General features: G+C 47.8%; 1 protein-coding gene across 2 annotated transcripts in view; it reads left to right on the forward strand.

Annotated features, from left to right (window-relative positions):
* Nucleotides 1-21,399: 21,399 nt before the first annotated feature.
* The window catches only part of PAPPA2 (pappalysin 2), a 271,505-nt gene continuing 268,915 nt past the window's right edge, over nucleotides 21,400-23,989 (forward strand). For both annotated transcript variants that reach the window (XM_039219146.1, XM_039219147.1), the window contains exon 1: nucleotides 21,400-23,185. In XM_039219146.1, coding sequence (XP_039075077.1) covers nucleotides 22,300-23,185 — 886 coding nt within the window. In that variant the 5' untranslated portion in view covers nucleotides 21,400-22,299. The remainder of the gene's footprint in view (nucleotides 23,186-23,989) is intronic.

Raw genomic sequence — 23,989 nt, forward strand, 5'->3', positions numbered from 1 at the left:
AGTTTTTGCTCACTTGATTTCATACCTCAGAACTTTTCCATCTCCAGTCAGAGGATCAGCTTTCTGCTCCTGTCCTGCCTGCCTGCTACAGATTCTCACTATGCTGTAGGGAAGGCTGAACCTCTGTGGGACACCCCCTTTCCATGTGAGCTTTGAACGTTGTCTACGGCTTCCGGAAAGCCAAACCTCAGTCGAAAGGTGTAAATCAAATGGCAAGGATTTGGGTCACCTTGGCAGGCCTCTAGGGAGTTATGTTGGGGAGACAGGAATACTTTCCTCCATACTGCCCGTGACTCTGTCCATTGCTTGAAGCCATTCCAAGGTCTGAGCCCAAGTTACTGGACACCAGGGTCTTCGGCTGCTGGAGACATACTGAAAGAAGTCCTTGGTTCTTCAGACAACTCAGCTTGTCAGCTGTCAGGCTGGTTACTTCAATTATTTTTCTCTGAGCAGCCAGCCAGAGGAGTGAGGAAACTGTACGCCATCCCTGCGCATCTGTACTAAAGCCGATACCTCGGGAAACTCTCACTCCATGACATTTACTTTGAAGGACGCCCACCTTTCCCATGGCGGCATCTCTCAGACTCGAATGTGCCCACCACGAGACCTGGTAAAATGCCCATTCTGGTCCCGTGTCACTGCCCGAGCCGCAGCAGTCCCCACAGGCTCCCAGCTGCCGCTGCCGGTCCCAGACCCCACCGTGAGGAGGGTCGGGCGCGTGCTGTCTGGACACTGTGGTCACTGGCAAGGGCGTCTCTTGAGCTCTTGAAGCGTGGAGGGTCCAAAGGAGAGACTTGCTGCAGGTGTAAAGTACACACCAGATCTTGAAGACTTAGGATGTAAAAAGTCTCCCAAGTCCGTTTTTTTAAGTCTGATTTACACCTTGAAATGACCATATGTTGGATATATTTGATTATATAAAATATAGCACCAAATTAAAGCAATTTTTTAATGTTTATTTATAAGTGTTTATTTATAAAGTTTATTTATAAAAATAAGAGAGAGAGACAAAGTGTGAGTGGGGGAGAAGCAAACAGAGAGGGAGACACAGAGCGCAGAGTGTGACACCACTGTTGGCACAGATCCCGATGCGGGGCTTGAACCCATGAGCTGTGAGATCATGACCTGAGCTGAAGTTGGATGCTTAACTGACCAAGGCACCAAGAGGCCCCTAGCACTAAATTTTAATTCACCTTTCTCTTTTCACTTTTTAGGAAATACAGCTACTAGAAAATTTAAAAAAAAATTTTTTTTATATTTATGTTTGAGACAGAAAGAGATAGAGCATGAGCAGAGGAGGGGCAGAGAGAGGGAGACACAGAACCCGAAGCAGGCTCCAGGGTCTGAGCTGTCAGCACAGAGCCCTACACGGGGCTCGAACTCCAGACCGCAAGATCATGACCTGAACCAAAGTTGGAAGCTCAACCGACTGAGCCACCCAGGCACCCCCCCAAAACTTTAAATTGCACTTAGAACTTGCACTGGCTTCCTGTTGCCTTGTTGGTCTACACAGCTATGCCCATGTAAGCCGCAGAAGACAGACATCCTGCCCATTTGGGCTCTGGCCTTTCCTTCCGTTCCTGCCCTTTTGCCCCCCAGTACGTTGGACCATCATTAGCCCCGCTCCTATCCTGCCTGGCTTCTAATATCAGGGGCTAGGCTCATTGCTGATTACTGGGTGTCTTCTGGGCCAGGACTACTCACTCGCTTGTCTTCCAGTTTTGACGTCCCTCTCAATCTCCGTGATTAATAGTTTCCTACAGCCTCAGCAAGATGGTGGCTTGAACTTGCCCAGATTGGAAGAACCAGTCTGGCTGCTTAGAATGGGGGAAGGGGCACCTGGGTGGCTCAGTCGGCTAAGCATCTGACTTCGCCGTCTGGGAGTTTGAGCCCTGTGTGTGTCTGGCTCTTCACTGACAGCTCAGAGCCTGGAGCCAGCTTTGGATTCTGTGTCTTCCTCTGTCTCTGCACCTCCCCTGCTTGTACTCTGGCTCTCTCTCTCTCTCTCTCTCTCTCTCTCTCTCTCTTTCAAAAATAAATATTTAGGGGTGCCTGGGTGGCTTCGTCAGTTAAGCGTCCGACTTTCGCTTGGGTCATGATCTCGCAGTTCGTGGGTTCAAGCCCCGCGTTGGGCTCTGTGCTGACTGCCAGCTCAGAGCCTGGAGCCTATTTCGGAGTCTGTGTCTCCCTCTCTCTCTGACCCTCCCCTGCTCACGCTGTCTCTCTCTCTCTCTCCTCGAAATAAAATAAAAATATTTAAAAAAAAACAAAAATAAACATTTAAAAAATATTTTAAAAAAAGAATGAAGGAAGTATGCATTGTGTCAGGTTGCCTTTAGATAAGAAAAACTAATAATAAAACATTTGAAGATTCAGAGCTGCCTTCTCATGGGTAACCATTCCAAACTGGTAAACTGAGACACCAGGTATGGCTTTAGTGAGATTTGGAAAGAAAGAAGAGTAAGAGGGAGGGTTATCAAATAGTTGGAGTAGAAATTATTTGTTCTTATTCTGCCTCATTACGACTAAATCTTCTGCAGATCGCTAACTATCTTGCATATTGGAATGCACAGTTGCTCTTTGCCATGTTTCTTATGCTCCCTTTTCCATTCTCAAGATGAGAAGGAGATTGCAGAAGATTGTGATAAAAAGCAGAGGGTGGAGAGGCATGAAACAGCTTGTCTCTGGGTGGAGAAAGAGGAGAATGAAATGAAAAAGAGGTAAAGGTAAAAGAATAAAATATGAGAAAAGATATTCTTAGAAGGAAGGACCATCCCTCTTCCCCTTTCCTCCACATTGCTGTCCAGAATATAGATGTGATACCTGGAGCTCAAGCAGCCTTGTTGGGCTATGAGGCAGAGGTGCATGTTGATATCTTGGAACAATAAGAGGAAGAACCCAGATTCTTGATGACTGGAGAGCCTGTACTTATTAGTTATTATTATTATTTTTTAAATTTTTAATGTTTTATTTATTTCTGGGAGAGAGAGAGAGACAGCGTGAGCAGGGGAGGGTCAGAGAGAGGAGACAGAATCGGAAGTAGGCTCTGAGCTGTCAGCACAGAGCCCGACGCGGGGCTCAAACCCACGAGCTGTGAGATCATGACCTGAGCTGAAGTCGGACACTCAACCGACTGAGCCACCCAGGTGCCCCTCTTATTAGTTATTATTAATATAGTAGCTACCAATATACTATTACTAATAATAGTATAATCATTACTTATTATTACTATTTTGCGTACCTCCAGCTTTCATTTTCATAAATGTTCCATCTGGCTTAGTCTACTGTAGGGTTTGTCCTCCCTGACAGTTAACTAATGCTGCTAATAACAGACACATAACATGCAAATGGCTTGGGGAAAGGAACACAGCACCAAGAGGCACATGAGAGATCCAAGGGCTAGTGTTGGGGTTTCTTCAGAGAGCAGAGTGTGGTGGGGATTGGGGAGAGCAGACAAGCCCCGGGCCTGACGAGGAGGGACATCGCAGGGCCAGAGAAACAGCATGGGGAGCAGTCACGAGAACGGGACCTGGCAGCTCTGTCGCTCACTGGCCCCGTGACCTTGCAAACACTGAGGTTATCCTCTGAGCCTCAGTTTTCTCATACACACTGGAGATAGGAATGGTTCTCGTGTTTGGGTTTTTGTGAAGATAAATGAGATATTGCACAGAAAGTACTTAGTATAGTGCCCGGCACAGAGTATATGCCGCCTGTTATCATCTGAAAGCCAAGGCTAGAGGCCCCGAAGACACAATTCATCCAGTGCCTTTCATTTTGAAGGTTCCCGACAAGCACTCCCTTAGGACCACATCCTGTGAAGTCCCCGTGGGAACGTGCAAGGCTGGAGTCTAACTTGATGGGAAAAGGGCTCTTCTCTAATTAAACTAATTAGCAATTCATCATCGCCGCCTGTGAGGTTACACTGTCATGGGTATCTCTACTCACAAGAAAAATAATAGCATCATTAGCAACAACCTGTCAGGAAAACAAGGCAGAAACTTTGGAAATGTCGGCCACCTGCTCATTTGTCTCATACTTTCTTTTCTTCCTCTGGAAAGAATAGCAGGGTGTGAGGAAGATGTTTTGCCCGTGACAGCTAAGTAGGGTCTGGGTGAGCCTTTTTGTGCTCCTCTGAAAAGTAACGGTTATAACAAAAATAACAATGACAGCATTAATAATAATAGTGTATCAGTTATCTATGGCCATGACGATGCTACTTAACAGTACCCCAACAGGCAAAACACACACAATGGCACACAAAGGTATAGAGGTACTTGGCTCATGGGTTTGTGAGATTTAGTTCCTTTGACTTGGCTGATCTCTGGTAGATGGGTCTTGCTCCTGAGGTTAGTTGGAGGTTGGCCGAGCACTCTGCTGATCTCAGGTAGCTCTGCTTACCTGTGTAGGGGCTGGCTAGAGTGGATTGATCTAGAATGGCCCCAGCCAGGGTGACTGGGGAGCTTTCCTCCCGCTTCTTGGTGGCCTCAGCACGTTCTCGGGGTCCCAGCTGAGCAGCAAAAGAAAACACGCCCAAGTGTGCACATGTTTTTCAGGCCTCTGCTTGGTCACATATGCTAACATCCCACCGGCTGAGCTCAGAGCCAGTGTGACAAAAAGCACTCCACAGGCAGACAGAGGAGGGAGGCAAGAATTGGAGACATTGACTGACAAGCTGGTGGTATTAACACTAACAGGTGCTGGATATGTAGTCCACATTGACCTGCTAAGCTCTGTTCATACATGATCTCATTTAATTTACCTACAATCCCATGAGACAGGTGCAGTTACCATCCCGGTTTTGTAGATGAGGGGCAGAGGCTTCGAGAAGAGAAGGCGTATATTTAGTGTTTAGTAGAGATGGTCTTGGGCCTCATTTATATAACTCCAGAACCCATGCATTTAGTTTCTCCCATTCATGGCCCTGTTGAGGTATAGCAGATTATTTTCCTACCAGATTTTTTTTTTCTAAAGGGACCTTTCTTAGAGAATCTTCTAGTCCTGGTTGATAATGAGGGGAAAGCATATTGTGGAAATAATTGTGTGCTCTGATTGCCCCCTTTGCTTTGAGTGCACTTGGTAGAGATTCAAGTGTTCCCCTCCCCCATTGCTTCTCAGCGGAGCCCCAGTGCACCCTGCTTGCAAAGCACCAGATGAGGCTCATGTATTAGAAGGTGAAGGATCTCAATGTCTGTGCCATACCATTTTGCACCTGTGTGTCCACTGCTTTGTCATTATCTCTTCGAACTTGGATTATTCTCATGCCATTTCATCAAGCACACACTTTTTTTTTTTTTGAGAGAGAGAGAGAGAGAGAACATGAGCAGGGGAGAGGGGCAGAGGGAGGGAGAGAATCCCAAGCAAGCTCCACACTCAGTGCGGAGTCCAACACGGGACTCAATCCCATAACCCTGGGATCGTGACCTAAGCCAAAATCAAGTCAGATGCCCAACCGACCGAGCCACCCACGTACCCCCATTAAGCATACACTTTAAGCGGTTCTCTGAATATAGGAGATGCTCAATTAATTACACACTTGCCTGCTTGGGGCACCAGGCATTGGTGTAGAGAACTCAAACACACCTTGCACCTTGTCCATCCAACAAGTTCTGTGTTCTCTTACTTACGTTCATTCTCTGTCTTGTGCTTAAGAAGCTGTTTTTTTTTTCCTGAAAAAAGAGAGGAGATGGTCGCTTGGTGGCAGAGGAGGTGTTGTGTGCGCACGCGTGTCTGTGCATGCCTTTGAGACACACATGCAGCTTCCTTCTCTGACACAGACCAATCCATGAATAGAAGTAATTTGGGAAGGATGCAAGTATGGCCTTTCCCCACATGTGGGAGGAACAACCTTTCCATGTCCCTGGGAAAATACCCCCTGTATGCTTTCTTCCGGGGCTCTGCCGGCCATCTGCCTTAGAGAGTCTGGCTTACACGACACAGAATAAGCAGCCCTGTCCTAGGACCAGACATCTTCAGTGGTTCATGCTAGGTCTCCTGGGACTCTGGCCCCGCTGCCTAGACGGTGTGACCTTCTTCCTGCCCTTTAACCTCTATGGCTTGGACACCAGCCAGCTCTTCCCGCTCTACTCACCTCTGTGCATGTAGAGATCCATGTGATGGATTCCTTTTTCCTACTTAAGCTCCATGTCTTGAATCTGACCATGAAGCCCAGCCCTGCTGCAGCTCTTTCCTTTCTCTGGGACCCTGGGGCTTGGAGGAAGGTTCTCTGCTGGTATATCAGCTCAACATAGTGACTAAGTGTAGTGGGCCTTACTTTGATCTCCTCGTTTCACACTCTCCCTCCTAACGTTTTATTCTACTGACATGCACTCCTGAGCGACAGGGTTCCCTTGTCCTGACGTCCCCTTGCCCACTCATACCCCACAGAGCCGGGGCCAAGCTTGGGGCCCTCCATCTCCCCTTGTCTTGAGCAGTTTGGGTGCAAATGCACCAAGCCCTTTATAGCCATCTTTCCCTCTGATCCCCACAACCTGTGAGGCAGTTACTGTTAACTGCTCTCATTTTATAGAAGTGGAAATCAAGACACGGAGGTGAGAACACTTGTCCAAGGTGGCACTGGTGGCGAATGAGGCCGCTGCCTTGATCCACTTTGTCACCATCTTGAAGGCACATCACGCTGGGTTTTCCTGTGGACAAGCTCTTGTGATTACTCTTAGAGCTGAAGGAAGACATGAAACTGGTAACGTTTCTCCACTCCTTTTTGGATCAGCCCTACTTTTCTTCCATCCCTTCCCTGCTTCCCCCACCCACCCAGGTTCTGCCCACTCAGGCCTCTTCACCTTGTCACTAGACAACTGGGGTCCAAGCTACCTGCAGACGCTGGTGTCAGCTCTTCGTTCTCTCGCCTCTGAAAGGCAGACTCGAGGGGCGCCTGGGTGGCTTAGTCGGTTAAGCGTCCGACTTTCGCTTAGGTCATGATCTCACAGTTCGTGGGTTCGAGCCCCTCTGAGCGCTGACTGCCAGCTCAGAGCCTGGAGCCTGTTTCAGTCTGTGACTCCCTCTCTCTCTGACCCTCCCCTGCTCGCGCTGTCTCTCTCTCTGTCTCCTAGAAATAAATAAAACATTAAAAAAAAAAATATTTGAAAGGCAGACTCGTAAGAGTCCCCTGGAGACTCTGGTTAGGAAGGTCCTCCAGTCTGTTTCTGCCCGACCTCACCGGCTGGAACAGCTGTGGTGACTGTGACAGCTGTTTGCACGGCCTTCGCGGATGATCCCGCCAGTTCTTGAAGAGACTCAGTCATGTCTGAAACCTTCCCCTTTCACCTACATCCTCTTCCCTTGGCAATGCATGAGGCTGCCCTGGGACGGTGGGTGCTGAGTAGAGGCCTGATGTTTCCCTGAGCGGGGGGGGGGGGGGGGGGGGGGGGGGGGGGGGGGGGGGGGGGGGTGGAGGGGATGGGTGGAAGGGGTGGGTGAAGGGGGCAGGTAGAGGGGAGTGGAGATTCGGTCATGGCCGCCTGACCCAGCAGGAGCCGCACACACTGCCACCCTCATGCTCATACATGGCCTCTCTCTCCGTCAGTTCTACAAACCACGACTGCTGTTGTTTTGTGGCCCTGGCTCTGTGCTAGGCTGTGGACACCCGGGGCTGAATAAGAGGTCCATGAACTTCAGCAGCTCATGGTCTGCAATGGAGGGAAGACATGGGATGCCCAAACATTTTTTTTCGGCTCTCTTAAAGCATGACTTGTAACAAATGAAAATGGTATATATTTAGGGTGTTCGACGCGATGATTTAATATACATGTACATCTGGTATGATTAACAAGTTAATTAACATGTTCGTTAGTGGTCAAAGCACTTACCGTCTACTGTCTTAGTAAATTTCAAGTCTACGATACAGCATTATCACCTATAATCACAGTGCTGTATATTAGATCCCCAGAACTTTTTCAGCTTATAATTGGAAGTTGGTACCCTTTGATAAATGTCTTCCTGTTTCCTCTACCCCTGGCTCCTGGCAACTACCATTCTACTTTGTGGTTCTAGGAGTGTGACGCTCACACGTATAAATTGAGACTACATGTTATTTGTTTTTTTCTGTCTGACTTTTTTTCACCTAGCACGATGTCCTCCAGGTTTATTCATGTCACGTATGGCGGGATTTCCTTCTCTTTCATGGCTGAATAATACTCCATTGTGTACGTATAGCACAGCTTCTTTCTCCATGCATCAGTCGATCGACGCCTGGGCTGCTTCCGTATCTTGGCTATTGTAGATGATGCTGCAGTGAACACAGGGGTGCAGACGCCTCTTCGAGATAACGGATTTCATTTCCTTTGGGTAAATACGGAGAAGTGGGATTGCTGGGTCCTGGAAGGCTCTATTTTTTTTTTAATTTTTTTAATGTTTTATTTATTTCTAGGAGAGAGAGAGAGACAGAGTGAGCAGGGGAGGGTCAGAGAGAGAGGGAGTCACAGACTCTGAAACAGGATCCAGGCTCTGAGCTGGCAAACAGCACAGAGCCCGACGCGGGGCTCGAACCCACGAACCGCGAGATCATGACCTGAGCGAAAGTCGGACGCTTAACCGACTAAGCCACCCAGGCGCCCCTCTATTTTTTTTTTTTTTTAAGTAAATGCATCTTTATTGGGATGTTCTCTGCATGGAGTTGCTTATGTGAGAAGCAGCTCAAATGTTAACTGGTACTTGAAATTTGGAAAGATGCCTGTATGGCTTGAGATTTGGAGTGCATAGTTCAGCCTTTCTATCTCTGTCCTATGTCTTTTTTTTTTTTTTAATTCAAGTTAGTTAACACATAGCGTAATAATGATTTTAGGAGCAGAATTTAGTGATTCATCACTTACATATAATATCCAGTGCTTATCCCAATAAGTTCCCTCCTTAATGCCCATCACCCATTTAGCCCATCCCCCCACCCACAAGCCCTCCAGCAACCCTCAGTTTGTTCTCTGTATTTAAGAGTCTCTTATGGTTTGTTTCCCTCTGTTTTTATCTTATTTTTGCCTCCCTTCCCCTATGCTCATCTGTTTTGTTTCTTAAATTCCATATATTAACGAAATCATATGATATCTTTCTCTGACTGACTTACTTCGCTTAGCATAATACACTACTTCCATCCATGTAGTTGTAAATGGCAAGATTTCATTCTTTTTGGTCACTGAGTACTACTCCATTGTATACATATACCATATCTTCTTTATCCATTCATCTGTCAGTTGTCCTATATCTTAATATATCTGTCATTCCTCTCCAGAGAAGGGGTTACCTAGCCTCCAGGTGCCACTGTTTCAGAATTTCTGGAGGATGACAGTGTATATCCTTGAGATATTTCCTAAGATCCCCTCCCTTCCAAATTTTTTTAAGTCTGACAATTCTATATGTATGCTCCAAACTTAGTGGCACAATAACAGATAAGCACTCAATTTATTTACATGTTTCCATCTAAAGTTTATGCTAATTCAGTCTTTTCAGTCTAGAGATTTGCAAATGATGTGGATCAGATCAGGTTTGTTTCTGTACGGCCCATGAACTAAGAATGGATTTTCCATTTTTATTTTATTGTTTTTATTTTATCTATTTTTTAGATAAGAAATTGAATATTTTATTTTTAACGTAAGTTTTATTTTACTTACTTTCATTGGTTTATGTAAATCCCAGTTAGTTACCATATAGTGTAGTATTGGTTTCAGGAGTAGAATTTAGTGATTCATCACTTACCTATAACACCCAGTGCTCATCCCAAGAGGTGCCCTCCTTAATGCCCTTCAGCCATTCAGCCCATCCCCCCACCCCACCTCCCTTCCAGCAACCCTCAGCTTGTTCTCGAAATTTAAGTGCCTCTTATGGTTTGCCTCCCTCTCTGTTTGGATTTTATTTTTCCTTCCCTTCTCCTATGTTCATCTGTTGTATTTCTTAAATTCCACATATGAGTGAAATCATATGATATTTGTCTTTCTCTGACTGACTTATTTTGCTTAGCATAATACACTCCAGTTCCAAGATAGTTCTGTTTTTAACTTTTTGAGGAACCTCCATACTGCTTTCCACAGCAGCTGTATCTGTTTGCATTCCCTTTTCTCCATATCTTTGCCAACATTCATTACCTCTTGTCTTTTGGATAATAAAAAAACATCCTAAAGTGTGAAGTATCTCATTGTGGTTTTGATTTGCATTTTCCTGATGATTAGTGACATTTCATATACCTGTTGGCCATTTGTATGTCTTCTTTAGAAAAATGTTTATTCAGGTCCTTTGCTTATTTTTTGAGTTTTTTTTTTTTTTTTTTGCTTGTTTTGCTATTGAGCTGTCAGAGTTCCTTATATATTTTTGATATTAACCCCTTATCAGATATAGTTTGCAAAAATTATCTCCCATTCTGTAGGCTATTTTTTCATTTTGTTAGTTGTTTTCTTCCTTGTGTTTGGCTATGCTTTTCTTTCAGGTCTGGACTTGGCTGAGCCTGACGATGGAAGGAGACATGAGAAACAGGTTGCCTTTTGCTATTCAAATACTGTATTTTTAAAAGTGTATCTTTGAGAGCTGTAGGTACTATCTCAACCTCTGGATGCCCTTGCTGGTCTTGGTGTGCTAGGATGGGCTTCAAGCTCTTCAAGAGCAAGATGAGGAAAGGGAGGTATCATTTGCTTCTTTGCAGGAATTTCTTCTCCCCAGTGATCAAAATTTCTCATGGTTTCTCATTTGAGTCTGTGTGTGTGTGTGTGTGTGTGTGTGTGTGTGTGTGTCTATGTGTCTATTTTGCTTGTTTTTTTGTTTTTGTTTTTTGCATCTGGAAATACACAGGTAGTAAGACACAGGTACCACCATGGATTGCCTTCCAGGGCCATTGGGAAGAAAGGCATAACTGTAGGTAAACTATGAGACTCAGCAATAAATGTTGTCCTGGAGCCTTGAATGCAGTGTTCCTATGGTATCTTGTCCATGCCGTTCTCTCTAGAAATACCCTTCACTTGGAAAACTCATAGTCTTCATTGAAGACTCTCTTAAACAATCACCCCCTCTGTGAAACCCCCTTGATTCCTGCGTGAACCATGGGTTACTTTATCCTTGGTGCCTGGGAGGACTTCATTCAGACTTCCAAGGTAGTACTTGTAGCCACGTCTTACAATTTATTCCTGTCCGGGCATTTCTAACAAGTCTGTGAGGCAAGATAGGGCAGGGCTTGTATCTCATTGTCAGTGTGTCCCGAGAATCTTGTGTGATGGAAGGATTCCTGAAAGAACAGGAAAAGCCAAAATGGCTGCTTCGTCACCAAAGACTTCATTCAGAGGAGAGGATGAGGCCAAAATGTTGAGTTAAAATGATACTCTTAACCATATGGCCAGATAATCTGACTACTCAGTTGAGCCCGAGGAAAGTGAGAACTCAGACTCTCCATTGGTGGGGGAGGGGGGATGTATGTGCAGCATTATGTAGAAAACATTTCTCCAGAGGCCCCTAGCATCTCCACCATGGCTTCCGAGATTTTACTGCATTAGCCCAGGAACTGCTCAGAGCCAGTGATGGCCATGGGCTCTGTAGCTAAAAAAGTGAAAATCTGAGCCACGTTATGTGGCATTGGGGACCAAGGTTCAGAGGTCATGATTTGAGTTTTGAGATTTGCAATCCTGGGTATTATTTTCTATTTATGTATTTTTAAGTAGAAAGAGTTGAGTGGAACTGAGTAGACAGCACTTGAGCAGGGGAAGCTCGCTAGATGATACTAAGAAAAGTGATCATTTGGTAGAATGTGTTCTGTCCATCTTTGTGTGTATATGAGGCACACACCGTTCCAACCACTGCTGAGGAATAGATACTTCAGCTTCCTCACCAAATAACATAGGAAATGCAGTTAGAAGCCTCCACATCACTTTCTCCTTTATGATCCTGGCAGTGCATTATGGGCAAATACATATATAAGGTTCAACCAGACTTGTCTGCATAATATTTTGGCCTTGGTTTTGATGAGTGGTTTTCTCAATGGGGGAAGTGCTGGCTCCTGTGGTCACTTTGGGAAATAGTGAGGGTGGTTTCGATGTCACAAGGATTGGAGGTTACTGTTGACATTCAGTGGGCAGGTGCTAGGGACATCAGACTTCTCTGTAGAACATGGATAGTCCCACAAAACGAATCCTCCTTCTGCTTGACTCTTGAATTCTGGCCGAACATTCAACATAGATGACAAACCCATTTATAATGATCCAAGTCCAGAAGTTAACTTTACTTTGAATACAAACGATTAAATCACAAAGGTCTTTTTTGGGTCAATTTAAATATACTTTCGCAGGAATGCAACTTCCATGTTGCTGAAGAAAGACTGCCTTTTGATCGGTTTGCACACTTTACCCAGGCTCATCCCCCATTTCGGAAATGTGCCATTGATGGCATTGCTGCTCACAGGTTTTGAGCCACTGATGGACCTGCCTCTGTCTTGCATTTGGAGCTATGGCAGCCATGCTGACGCCGTCAACTTGTACTAAGCTACTTTGATAGCCCTGATTTCAAAATGTCAGTATAAAGAAAAATGCCTGTAATGTTTGTTGAGTATTTTGTTATTTCTCTTAAATCCATACTGAATCATGAAAAGTACATTCAAGCATGTGATGATTTCATTTATCTTTGAATGTAGTTGTATCAGAAATACATTTATGTTGAAATTCATTATATTTCATTCTAGCCTTATTTTCTTTTTTTATGTTAGAGCATTAACGTTTTTTTTTGGTGCAATTATGTAAGGTGGATCACACTGTGTTTGAATTTTCAGTACAAAATGTTTACTATAAAAATGGACTGACAGATTTTAACAAACGAGGGGCAGCTGGGACACAGGAAAGGCTGATCTTCTGAGCACAGTGAGAAGTGACATCCAAATGGATCTCTGGGGGCTATTGAAATTTAAAATCAGAAACTTGTAGGGTAGAAAATTGGAAGGAGTCAACGTCTTTGGTAATACCAGTGTTTATTAGGCGCTTACGCTGTGCTGGATACGTAGCTGAGAAATGTGCTATATTGGGGCCTCTCAGTTAGGGTGTAGGCATGCTGTTCTCCTCACCAGTGGCCCTGGAATCTGCCCCAGACAACACTGGTCCTGGGGCTGAGCCCACGTTCGAATCTGTGTTTGTCACCTACAGAGCCTTCCCTCTTCAGTGTGCTATGTTAGCTAGAGTTTGGTGTGCAGAAGAGAAATTTGAACTTTTCTTGGCACCTTACTGGACTGGGTCTCTGTTGGATGACTTGGGCGGGGTGAGGGGGGCACGTGACAGGCTTCAGAGTCCACACTGCCTTGGTTTGTACTTCTGCCTCCAGCCATGGCTGTGATCTATAGGAAGGCTGGTCTGGGTGGGCATTTCAGAAGGGTATACTTCCTCTTCCACAGCCTGTTCCCTTTCTTGAAGACAGACATCTGGGGGGCATATTCACTTTGAAATATTTACACATGGACCACATTTCGGCAATTAAATAACATGGGTACCATTCAGAATGTAGAATCTGGGCTAAAACCTGGAGTTCCGTATCAGAGCTGACCTGAACACAGGAAATATAGATTTTATGACGGTTAATAGACCATCAACTAATAGCTGTTATTAGTATGAAAAGTTTGTGTTTGTTATAATAAATAGACTACTCAACATTTCTCTATCTTGCATGATTCCTTCCAGATGGAGTTAATGACCTGGGGGAGTGACTGGCTTCCCATTTATAGCTGGTTGGTTTTATGCCCCTTAGATTTCAGTGGGGATGTGGTGGGTCTGGGGGGCATCGATGGTGAGAGTAGGAGGCCTCGGGGATCTGTGGCAACCCCCTTCACATTGGCAGAATCAGAGCCTGCACCTGGCTGCTGCTATAATTTGGGGCCACACTGGAGGCACCGGCCCCTCAGCCTGGGGAGACTTTAGGAAGATACCTAAGGAAGATCTTCCTTGACTCCAGAGAAACCGCTGGAATGGCCTCATGAGGAAAAGTCTCGTTTTGTGCTGGGAGTCACATCATCAGCGGTATATGTTTCTATCCTCCACAAAGAGGCTGTGCAGTAGAGTGATTAAGTAAGTGTGGGCTCTGGGGACAGGCAGTTGCTTTCAAGGCGCATAGGCTCAGATAAGTCACGTGAACACTCTTTGCTTTGGTTTTCCCATCTGAAAATGAGGATCAGGTACCTCGGTGGCTCAGTCAGTAAAGCATCTGACTCTTGGTTTTGGCTCAGGTCATGATCTCATGGTTTCATGAGTTCGAGCCCTGTGTCGGCCTGCTCAGAATTCTCTCTCCTCTCTCTGCCCCTTCCTTGCATGCACTGTCTCTGTTTTTCTCAAATAAATAAATAAGATAAAAAAATTTTTGAAAATGAGAATCAGAGTGGAGCTATCTCATAGGTTACTTGTTGGATTAAATGAGATAGTTTATGTACACTGCTTAGTAGGTTTATATTGACTTGTAGATGCTAACTTGAGCACATGGTATGTGCTTAATAAATGTTAAGTGTTTTTCTTATTCTTCATTTGAAAATGGGGATAATGAAAGGCCCTACCTCACAGATCTGTTACGAGGATTTAATCAACATGTGTATATATATATATATATGTAGATATATATGACCACAATAGTACTTAACCATATTACATATGATTAAATATATATATGACCACAATAGTGCTTACCATATTATAAGCATTAAGTGTTAGTTATTATTATTAATAATGGTATTTTTACCATCTTGAGGGAATTACCAAATTTTTTTTTTTTAATTTTTTTAAAATGTTTTATTTTTATTTTTGAGAGAGAGAGAGACAGCATGAGCAGGGGAGGGTCAGAGAGAGAGGGAGTCACAGACTGAAAGAGGCTCCAGGCTCTGAGCTGGCAGTCAGCACAGAGCCCGACGCGGGACTCGAACCCACGAACCGCGAGATCATGACCTAAGCGAAAGTCGGACACTTAACCGACTAAGCCACCCAGGCGCCCCAAGGAATTACCAAATTTTAAGGTTCCAGCACAGTAGCAAACTTAAAAACTGCTCCAACTGAAATATTTTCATACTAATACCATGTGTTCTGATATTGATTTGCTCAACACATGACAGCGGCACGTTGTATGGGACACCTTTGTCACTCTAATAACAGTGCTCAAAAACTCTTCTGTTGCTGCGTATCAGTGTTACAGTGGAGTTCTATTTGAATACATGGCTTTCTTTAAGGATTAAAATACATGTGTGTGCCCGTTGCTAATGTATACTTGAGTCTCTGAGATATTTATGTGAAATGGGCACTGGCTGGTGTGTGCGTGTGCATGTGTTGTGTGTTTTAAATAACTGAGAACACAATTAGAAAAGTGTTGGGCTGAAACTTAGAGAATCTCCAGTGTGACCTGGAAGGAAGCTTAGAGGTTTTCTATTCCAGGGTCCCCCATTTACAGACAGCTCCCAGAAAGTTACTGACTTGCCCAAGGTCGGGCCGCTATCTAATGGCTGAGCGGTCGTGTAATCATTGACCAGTGCTCATTTGGTGATTGGTTATTTGATGTGTTAGGGTCATCTGGGCTGGCGGAGCTGGGACCAGAAGCCAGCTCTGCTCCATTCAGTCTGGCTCCACAGGGTCCCCAAGGGGCCAAGTGAGAGGATCTGCAGAGGGGCCCCCAGTCCATGACCAAGCACTGTTACATTATCATTTGGTCTTTGGACACCTGACGGAAGAACACTGTATCAAAATCAAAAGGCCCCAGCCCTATCCCTGGCTCCACTTTTCTCCCTGCAGCAGAGGGCACACAACATCAGGTGCACTGAGGTATAGTTTTCATACGGTTTCCTTTTTTAGTCCATACTTCTTTGAGTTTTGACAAATGCATATAGTCATGCATCGTCACCATAATCAGGACAGAGAACTGTCCCCCCACCCCAGACTCCCACTGTGCTTTTCGTCTAAAGCTTCTCTCCCCTGATTACCAGCTCCTGACCACCACTATTCTATTCAGTTTCTATAGTTTGGCCTTTTCCAGAATGCCGTATAAATGGAATCATACAAGTCATGGCCTTTTCAGTGTGACTTCTTCCACTTTAGCATAATGCATTTAAGGTATGTCCTGGATGCATTCTTAGCTTCTGCAGGTCTTTGGGCCAATTGCTGAGCTTTCAGCCTCAGTGTCCTCATCTGTAAAATGGACATAACACTTGCCTTGCCTTTGTGCGGTTATAGATGGGAAGAAAGAATGCACACAGATGTGCATTAGGTCAGAGGAGAAGCGAGTATACAGTCTTCTTGTTGTTTGGAGCCGACCCCACTTGGAAAGGCGATCCTGATTGACGCATAATCCCGGGGGGGAGGGGGGGTTGTTCCCCTGGTGAGCAGAGCATGCTTCAGTGTCACTGTGAAGCTCTCCCCAGCCAAAGGGCCCACAAGCTGGTCCCAAGGCTTGAAATGTTACAAGAAACACTTTGCCATTAGGAACTGTCACTGGCGGAAATAGATCTCTGACATGTTGTCTCCACCATGCAACCCCCAAGGGGCGGGGGGACCTAACCTGGGATGAAATGCTTTGATGTATTTGGAGGAAAGGCACTTTGCAAAGCACTACCATTAGCACTGGTAGTAATTTATAATAGTAATGGTAGCGTGGAGGAAAATGTGACTGCCTAACGCACGGAGCACCAAACAGTGTGACAAAAAGATAGGGCCTCTCTTGGCTCAAAATACACAGGGAGGAGTCGGACATGCAGATTTGCATTTCCTTCTCAGTGCCGCGTGAATCTGAGTTCCAGAACACATATGACCAACATGTATTCCCTGGGCATTTTTGTCCTGGATGTGGAGCAGGAGAGGCCAGTCTGTGATTCCGGGTCTTTCTATTCAATTGGTATGTAGATAGCAGGACGGTAAGACAGGTGCACACCAGAGGAGGGAAGACCTGGCCTGGGATTCCAGGGACCTGGGTGCTGTATCTGGCCCCTGCTGTGACTTCTCTCTTGTCTCCTCACCCACAAAAGAGGGGGCTGTGGTAGGCATCACCCCATAGGCATCTCAAGTGACCCCGTGAATATTAGGGTCACTGACTCCCAGCTCTGAGCACCGGAGCAAAGGGCACAGAAAGCAACAGCCGTGAGCCTTCGAATGAAATCCTTCAGAGAAGCTCACTCTTTCCAGCACTAGCTGAATAAGATTCCAATAAACATATTGCTGAAATGTTTGTTTCCGGGTGTCATTTTAGACTGCAAGTAGCGAAAACAGATCCGGCTCCTATATATAGATACTGCATTTGGTTGCGTTCTGGGAGGCTTTTATTACTACGCTCCCTGGCCGGCTCCCAGCTGAGCTTTCCCCTCAGGGGATCGGATTTTGGAATCAGAAAGTCAGAGAGGATCAGTGACCATCTTAAGGGCCCCTCCCCAGCCCCCACCCCCGTCTGTCCCCACTAATGCCCTACTCTGCAGGTGGACGCCAACATGGAGTGGCCCCCCCAGCACTCCAAGACTCTTAATAATAATGATGACAATGCTAATGGAAAGTGACCAGCCCCACTATGGCAGCAAATACAAGCGAAGCAGCCCTGCCGGTCCTGGGCTTAAGGGAAACATAGTATCACTTGGGTTGAAATCAAAGTGCCGATTGTCATAAACAGCTCAGCCTTTAGATAAGAGGAGCCAGGGCCCTCTGTGGACAGAGGCAAAGAAAGGGGCTACCTAGTATTAAGGGTGGCTTTTTTTGAGAGGGGGAGGGGTGGGTGGGTGTCTGAATTGGACTGGAGAATTCTCCAGGGGAAGATAATGCTGGCAAAAAAAGTGAGTGAAGGAAGGTGGAGGTGGGTGTGGAGGAAGGTGTAGGTAGGGAAGGAGGAGGAAATCGGGGTTTACTTAAAGAGACAATGTTGAACCCTGGCAATCTGATTTTTCTGAAACGTGTCTGATCCCTAGAGCGAGCCCCTCCACTGAGTGTCCTTTGTTTTCTGTGAACAAAACCCAATCTCCGCCTCGTTTTGCAGTGGCTCTCCTCACCTGCCCCTCTGATTTCCCTATGTTTAGCCATCATGGCTCTAACTGCCTTCCTGGTCTCCATATTTTATGTGCCTCACCGCCTTTTCCCCTGTTTTCCTGCCTTTCAGTCTCATTCTTCCCTCCTCTCTTCCCTGCTTTGCTTCTTCAGTCCTTTCTCCTTCCAGACTCTACTCCTTTCCCTTCGCCCCCACCCCCCCTCCTTCCATTTCACTCCTTTCCTCCTCAACCCGCCCCTCCCCCCTTCCCCCTTGCCCTCCTCTCTCCTCCCTCCTCTCTCTTCCTTTCCTTCTCCTTTCCCCTCGCCCCTCTGTCCTTCTCCCCTTCCTCGCCTCGCTCCCCGTCTCCAGGTCCCCATCCCCTGCCCCTCTCCCCTCTCTTGTCTCCTTCCCCTTTCCCTCCCTCTCGGTCCTTGTTTATCTCTAAGCTCCAATTTCTCGCCTTATAGATTTACCTGCAGAACAGGACACCGCTCCTCTTGCAAAAACTGTTTAAGAAATCCATATCCTCTCCCTTCATTGCTTGGGCATTTCAGAAATGATATTCCTCCCCCAGCTACCCCCGTCAAAATAAAATAAATTCAGCCAGCTCCTGCTGTGTGTCCTTAAATCCATTCCCTCTGGCTTTGCTGGTTTGAAAGCCTGTACCCTAGAAGGGGCCTCCTGCATTTGCTGGCAACCCTGCTCGAGTCTGATCGCCACAGATAGTGCTTTGGAGTGAAAAAAAGGGGGAAAAACCCTCTCGTTGGAGATTTCAAAACAGAGTCTACCAGCTTTCCACTCTGTGCACTTGCGGAGTGGCAGGGCTTGGGGAAGAGGAGTCAGGGGGCTCGGGTGCCGGTGTTTGTCATAAACAAATAAGCCACAAAATTTATGTATATATAAATGTGCGTTGCCTTCGGCATGTGTGGTGTCTCCCTCCCTGGCATCCAGGGTGGGTGCCGGGCACGGCACGTCTGACTTCTCTCACACTTCTGCTGGGGCATGATGTGCATGTGTGATGGAATTGAGGAGGGGGCTGCTGTGCGTGCGTGTGTGCCTGTGTATGTGTGTGTGTTTTATCTGATCCACTTGACAGATTATTTGAATCCAGCCCACCTTTCCGCACATGTCAAACAGATGGGATCATTGTTACAAGCCATGAGAGAGCTGTGGCTGAGCGGTGGGTAAGGCGGGGAGGGGGGAGAGGGGAGGGGGCCGGGGGGAGAGAGGGGCACCTTCTAGTAGCTTTGTGTTTTCACACGTTGGAACTGACAGGAGCCCTTCTTCTCCGTGGGGGGGTGCCTTGGGGGATCTGAGGCTGATGAGGGGTGGGATGGAGAGGAGAGTGAGAGGTGGGGTGTCGATGGGCAGGGTTATGATGTCACAGCAAAAGTTACAACAGGAGGAAAACACAGAAATGGTTCAACATTTTTTTTTTAAACTTTGGACTGCCAAGAGCTGAAGGAGAGTGGTGAGCAAAGGAATGAAGGGGAGAGAGAGAAACTAAACTGGAAGCTTGAGTTTTGCGTAGCTTCGAAACCTTATGAATGGATTACTAGCAGCTGAGATCCAGGAGAGACCTGTAGGGGCTACGGGACCATTCCCACGTGAACAGGGGAGAAAGCAGGCGGAATTCTTCCTTGCCGTGTTACCCCTCCTTCCTGAAATGAATGGTATGGAAGCTTTTTCTGAGGGTCATGGGGGGTGGCAGGAGGGAGGGGGAAGTTTTCTTCTTTTCTTACCTGAGTATCTTTTCTTCATTTACACTAAGGTCCCTCTCCTTCCTTCCTTTCTTCCCTGGTGTTTCTCCCTCTCTCTCTCTCTTTCTCTCTCTCTCTTCTCTCCCTGCCTCCCCCCCTCCCTCCCCCTCTCCCTCTCTCTCCTTTTCCTGTGCTTTTCTGTCTTTCTCTACATCACCCTCTACTCCCTTCCAAAGCCCCCAAACACTTTTGAGCTGCTTCAGGGGGTGAGGGGGGGAGGAAGAAAAAGAAGGAGAAGGAAAAAAGGACTAAGCCAGAAGGAATGAAGGGAGATAGGAAAACAAGACTAGGAAAAAGGACAGTCTGGGATCGAGGGATTTCTGTTTAGTAATATCCACGTGCCTACACTGGTCAACTCTTTGGGGACTTGCTTTGAGGCACCAGAAGACGCTGCAAAGGCACCGGGACACGCCAGGGAGCTGGTGATGAGGGCACAGCCCTCTGAGAGCAAAGGAGCCAGTTATCAGCAGGGGTAGAGGAGTTGAGGAGGCGATGGGAAGTCTCTAGGCAAGAGAGGCGATTGTGCTCCCAAGTCCGTGGGCTGCATCATGCTCCCAAGTCCGTGGGCTGCATCATGCTCCCAAGTCCATGGGCTGCGTGCTGTACATGTGGGCATCACAGACAGGGGGTTAGCACTATACGTGATTTTTTCTTAGTAAGTGAAGGGCCCAGTCTGCCTTTCTGCCTGTTTTGTGCCCACCTGTGGCCAGACATCCTCACCTATGTCAAGAACTCGGAACCATGCTCTTGGGGTGCACGTACACGTGCGAGTGTGCGTACACACGTACATGTGTTTCAGGGGTGGGACTCCTTGGAGAGCCTGCCTTGAGGCAAACATTGTCACAGAGGCTGGAGACACAGTATTTACTTCCCCAGCCTCTCCATTCATTGGAAATCAATTGAGAAAAAAAAAAAGCTGCTTGGGTCTAGCTGTTCATTTCCGTAAATTACTTATTTTGAGCATCTCGTTTGTTTATTTGCACACCCAGCATATGGTGAGTTTTTGTAACTTCAGAGGGAGAAACTTCAGGGGGAGTAAGAAGACATACATAGCGCGAATTCATGGCATTTCCATTCAACGCTTCTTAGGGCAGGCGCATCGATGGCTCCTTTCTCCCAGTGTCCGATATAAAGTGAATTTGGGGTGTTGTTCTTTTGACTCCCAAATGATTGAAATAGGAAAAAAAATTACGGGAGGCTCGTGGCGAAACAAAAGAACGAGAAGCAAGTGGTCCCTGAAAGGCTGGTGGGGGGTTATTAGACAGTAAGCAGATCTGTTCACAACACATGTGCGTGTGTGTGTGTGTGTGTGTGTCTGAGAGAGAGAGAGAGAGAGAGAGAGAGAGAGAGAATACACACCGAAAGGACTCCTCCAAGACAGTATTGATTGCTATTGATTGTGTAGGCTGCGGCTGCTGAGAGAGAAAGCCCGAGATGTTTCCTGGGGAAACCAGAAGGAGCGTCTGCCCCCTGTGCCTCAGTGAGGTGGGGAGGTTTTCAGGAGGAAGGAGGGGCAGGGAGTAGGTGGAGTGATACACCGAACTTATTAGCTTTGACATCATCATTGTCTTTAAATGAAACAAACAAGAAGATAATTACAGGCAGAGAGAGAGGGAGAGAGGAGAGAGCAGGAGGCACCAGAGAGAATAGGTCCCCTGAAGTACATGCTCTCCTCCATCTCTTTTCCATCTTCTCAGGGACCCACGAGACTCCCCGAAGGTGAAGCCAAGGCTGTCAGGCTCATCAGGTTCTTAGGACACCAGACTGGCAGCCCCAAGGAGAACTTTCTGGAGACTGACAACATACCAACAAGTTGCGAGGGGATTAAAAACACCTTCACCACTCAACACGCCCAAGCAAGGGCCGAGGGAAGCACTGTGACCTGCACAGGCAGCCTGACAGCTGTATGGGGACCTTGCTGAGGAGCACATCTGGAGAATAAAAGCTAAGTACCAGCTTGGAATTTCGTGCCCCCAGAATCCTTCAGCCTTTTTAGATAATAAGCATCAAATTCTGTGTCTCTGTACGCAAGTTCTTCTAGCGGTTTGTTGGAAGGTAGCTCTATCTTAGGTTAAGGGCTACAAAAAGAACATAACTCCTAGGGAAGGAAGAAGGAAGAAAGACATGAAAATTAGAAGATCGGGGTCCTTTGAAGGACTTCAGCTCGCGAGGGGTACGTGCTGGTGAGGGAGTGTGTGTTGGAGAGCATTTGGCTCACCTCCATCCCGGGTCCCTCTTCTAGTACCAGCGAGGGGAGGGGCTAGTGAAGAAGGGACAGAAAGAGAAAGAAACCTGAGCTGTGTGGGAGGAGGTTCAGAGGAACCCGGAGAAATGAACCTCGGGCTGCAGGGACTAAACTAGAGCCAGGAGAAACAGGTCCCGGGAGTAGGGAGAGGGCACCGCCGCCCACGCAGCCCCGCGCCCCCGCGCAGGGCGCCGGAAGACGCACTCTCTGCGCGCTGCTGCTCCTGAAAGTTTGGTCCGTGAACGAAACAGTTTCCCGGTGACTGCGAATCCACCACTGCTAGCCGTCTCCTCCTCCTTCCCCCATCATTCCGGTGTGGTACCCAGAAGTTGACTTCTGGGTCTGTGTAAAGAGCTGGGGGGAGGTATGATGTGCCTAACAATCCTGAGAATAAGCCTGGTGATTGTGGCTGGGGGGGCGCTCAGCACCGCAGGCTCTGAGCCGGGCTGGCCTCGCAAGAGGTCCCTGGTGCAGAGGGGACACCTGAAGCAGGTGCTGTCGGAAGGGGAACGCTGTTGGCTGGGGGCCGAGCTGCGAAGACCCAGCGCTGCTCCCCAGCATCACCCCTTTGGGGTCTACCCCAGCAGGCCTGGGGGCTACCTGAGGCCCTACCCCCTGGGGGGGCAGGGAACGAGCCCCGCAGGGCGTAGGAAGCCTGGGGCCTCGAGCCCTGCTGAAAGCTTGGGGCTGAGGGGCCCCGCTGAGCAGCCAGCTGCCCCGTGGGCCACCACCAGGGCTGGTCCTGCTGGGTGGTCCGAGCCCAGGGGAGACAATGACACTTCTCTTGGTGACGGAGGATCCAAGGAGCCTCTAGGTGAGGCTGGGACTCAGGAACACACTGCCACGGCTGCCACAGTTGCCACCACCTTCGCGGCCCCAGAGGAACCCAAACCAGAGACCCGAAGGAAGGGCCGGGCCAAGACCAGGCATCGTCGCCAGGTGGCGAAGGGGCAGGCAGGGGCCGCGCGGGGAGACCCAGCTGTCCCTCCGAGGCATCTCCAGCCCCGGCCGAAGCATCCCCCCGTGCCCGGGGTCAGAACCAGTCCATTGGAGGACAGCACCCAGAGGGGTGGAGGGGACCCCTCCTGGGAAGCAGAGTCCCACGGAGGGCTGCCTGTCTTGTATTTCCCCGGGAGGCGGGGGCGGCTCCTGCTGCGTCCAGAAGTGCTGGCTGAGATTCCCCGGGAGGCGTTCACAGTGGAAGCCTGGGTGAGGCCGGAGGGAGGACAGAGCAACCCAGCCATCATTGCAGGTAATGCCCGCTCCTGGGCTCTCCGTGGTCTTCGGGGGACAGCTGGCTTCGTGTTTGACTGGGTTAGACGAAGGGGGCAAGGAGAGGGAGGGGGCAGGGGCAGGAAAGACAGGAAGGGGTGGCCAGGGAGAGGGTGGGGGGGCAGGGCCTTTATTCATCAGCCCTGCCGGACTCCAGACATCATGCACAATAATGACTCTAACCACCAGAGCACTGGTCCCAACGAGTATTGATCTCATGTGGTCCTGTACATGGTGCTTGCACTTCGCAGACCTTCGGCACACTCCCTTCCCCTCTTTAAAGGGGAAGAGCTCCCAGTCCTTGTCCAGAGAGGTGTCCCACTCCCATTTCTCATAGTCCAGTCTGAGAGACGCAGGTGCCTTTGATGCTACTCGTGAGGACAAGGACCCGGGCAGTGGGCCAGGCTGCGGGAGGAGAAGGCTGCCAGGTGTGCAGCCAGAAATCTGGGCAGCTCCTCTTGCTGGGAGCAGCCCTGGGACTTTGCAGGAAACGACTCTCTGGCCCAGGTCCTGGAGTCCCCATTGCTTGTCCTAACAATCATGTATTCAGCCTAAGAACAGCGGGGGCTGCTGGGTAGGGTGGGCACTCACAAGCCAGGCTCTTGGTGTCAAGCCCCGGCTGTTGTCTGAGGGACATACAAAGGAACCGTGTATTAACTCTCTGATTTGGATCAAAGGTCATATCTCAGAACATTTCCCATATGTATTTTGCACTGTATCCAGATCTTGGCTTTCATGGAAAGTCACCCAGAAAGACAAAGAAAAGAATGGCATTAGGAATAAC

This window comes from Hyaena hyaena, unplaced genomic scaffold, assembly GCF_003009895.1.
Source record: "Hyaena hyaena isolate Hyena2069 unplaced genomic scaffold, ASM300989v1 scaffold_793, whole genome shotgun sequence".
Lineage (NCBI taxonomy): Eukaryota > Metazoa > Chordata > Mammalia > Carnivora > Hyaenidae > Hyaena > Hyaena hyaena.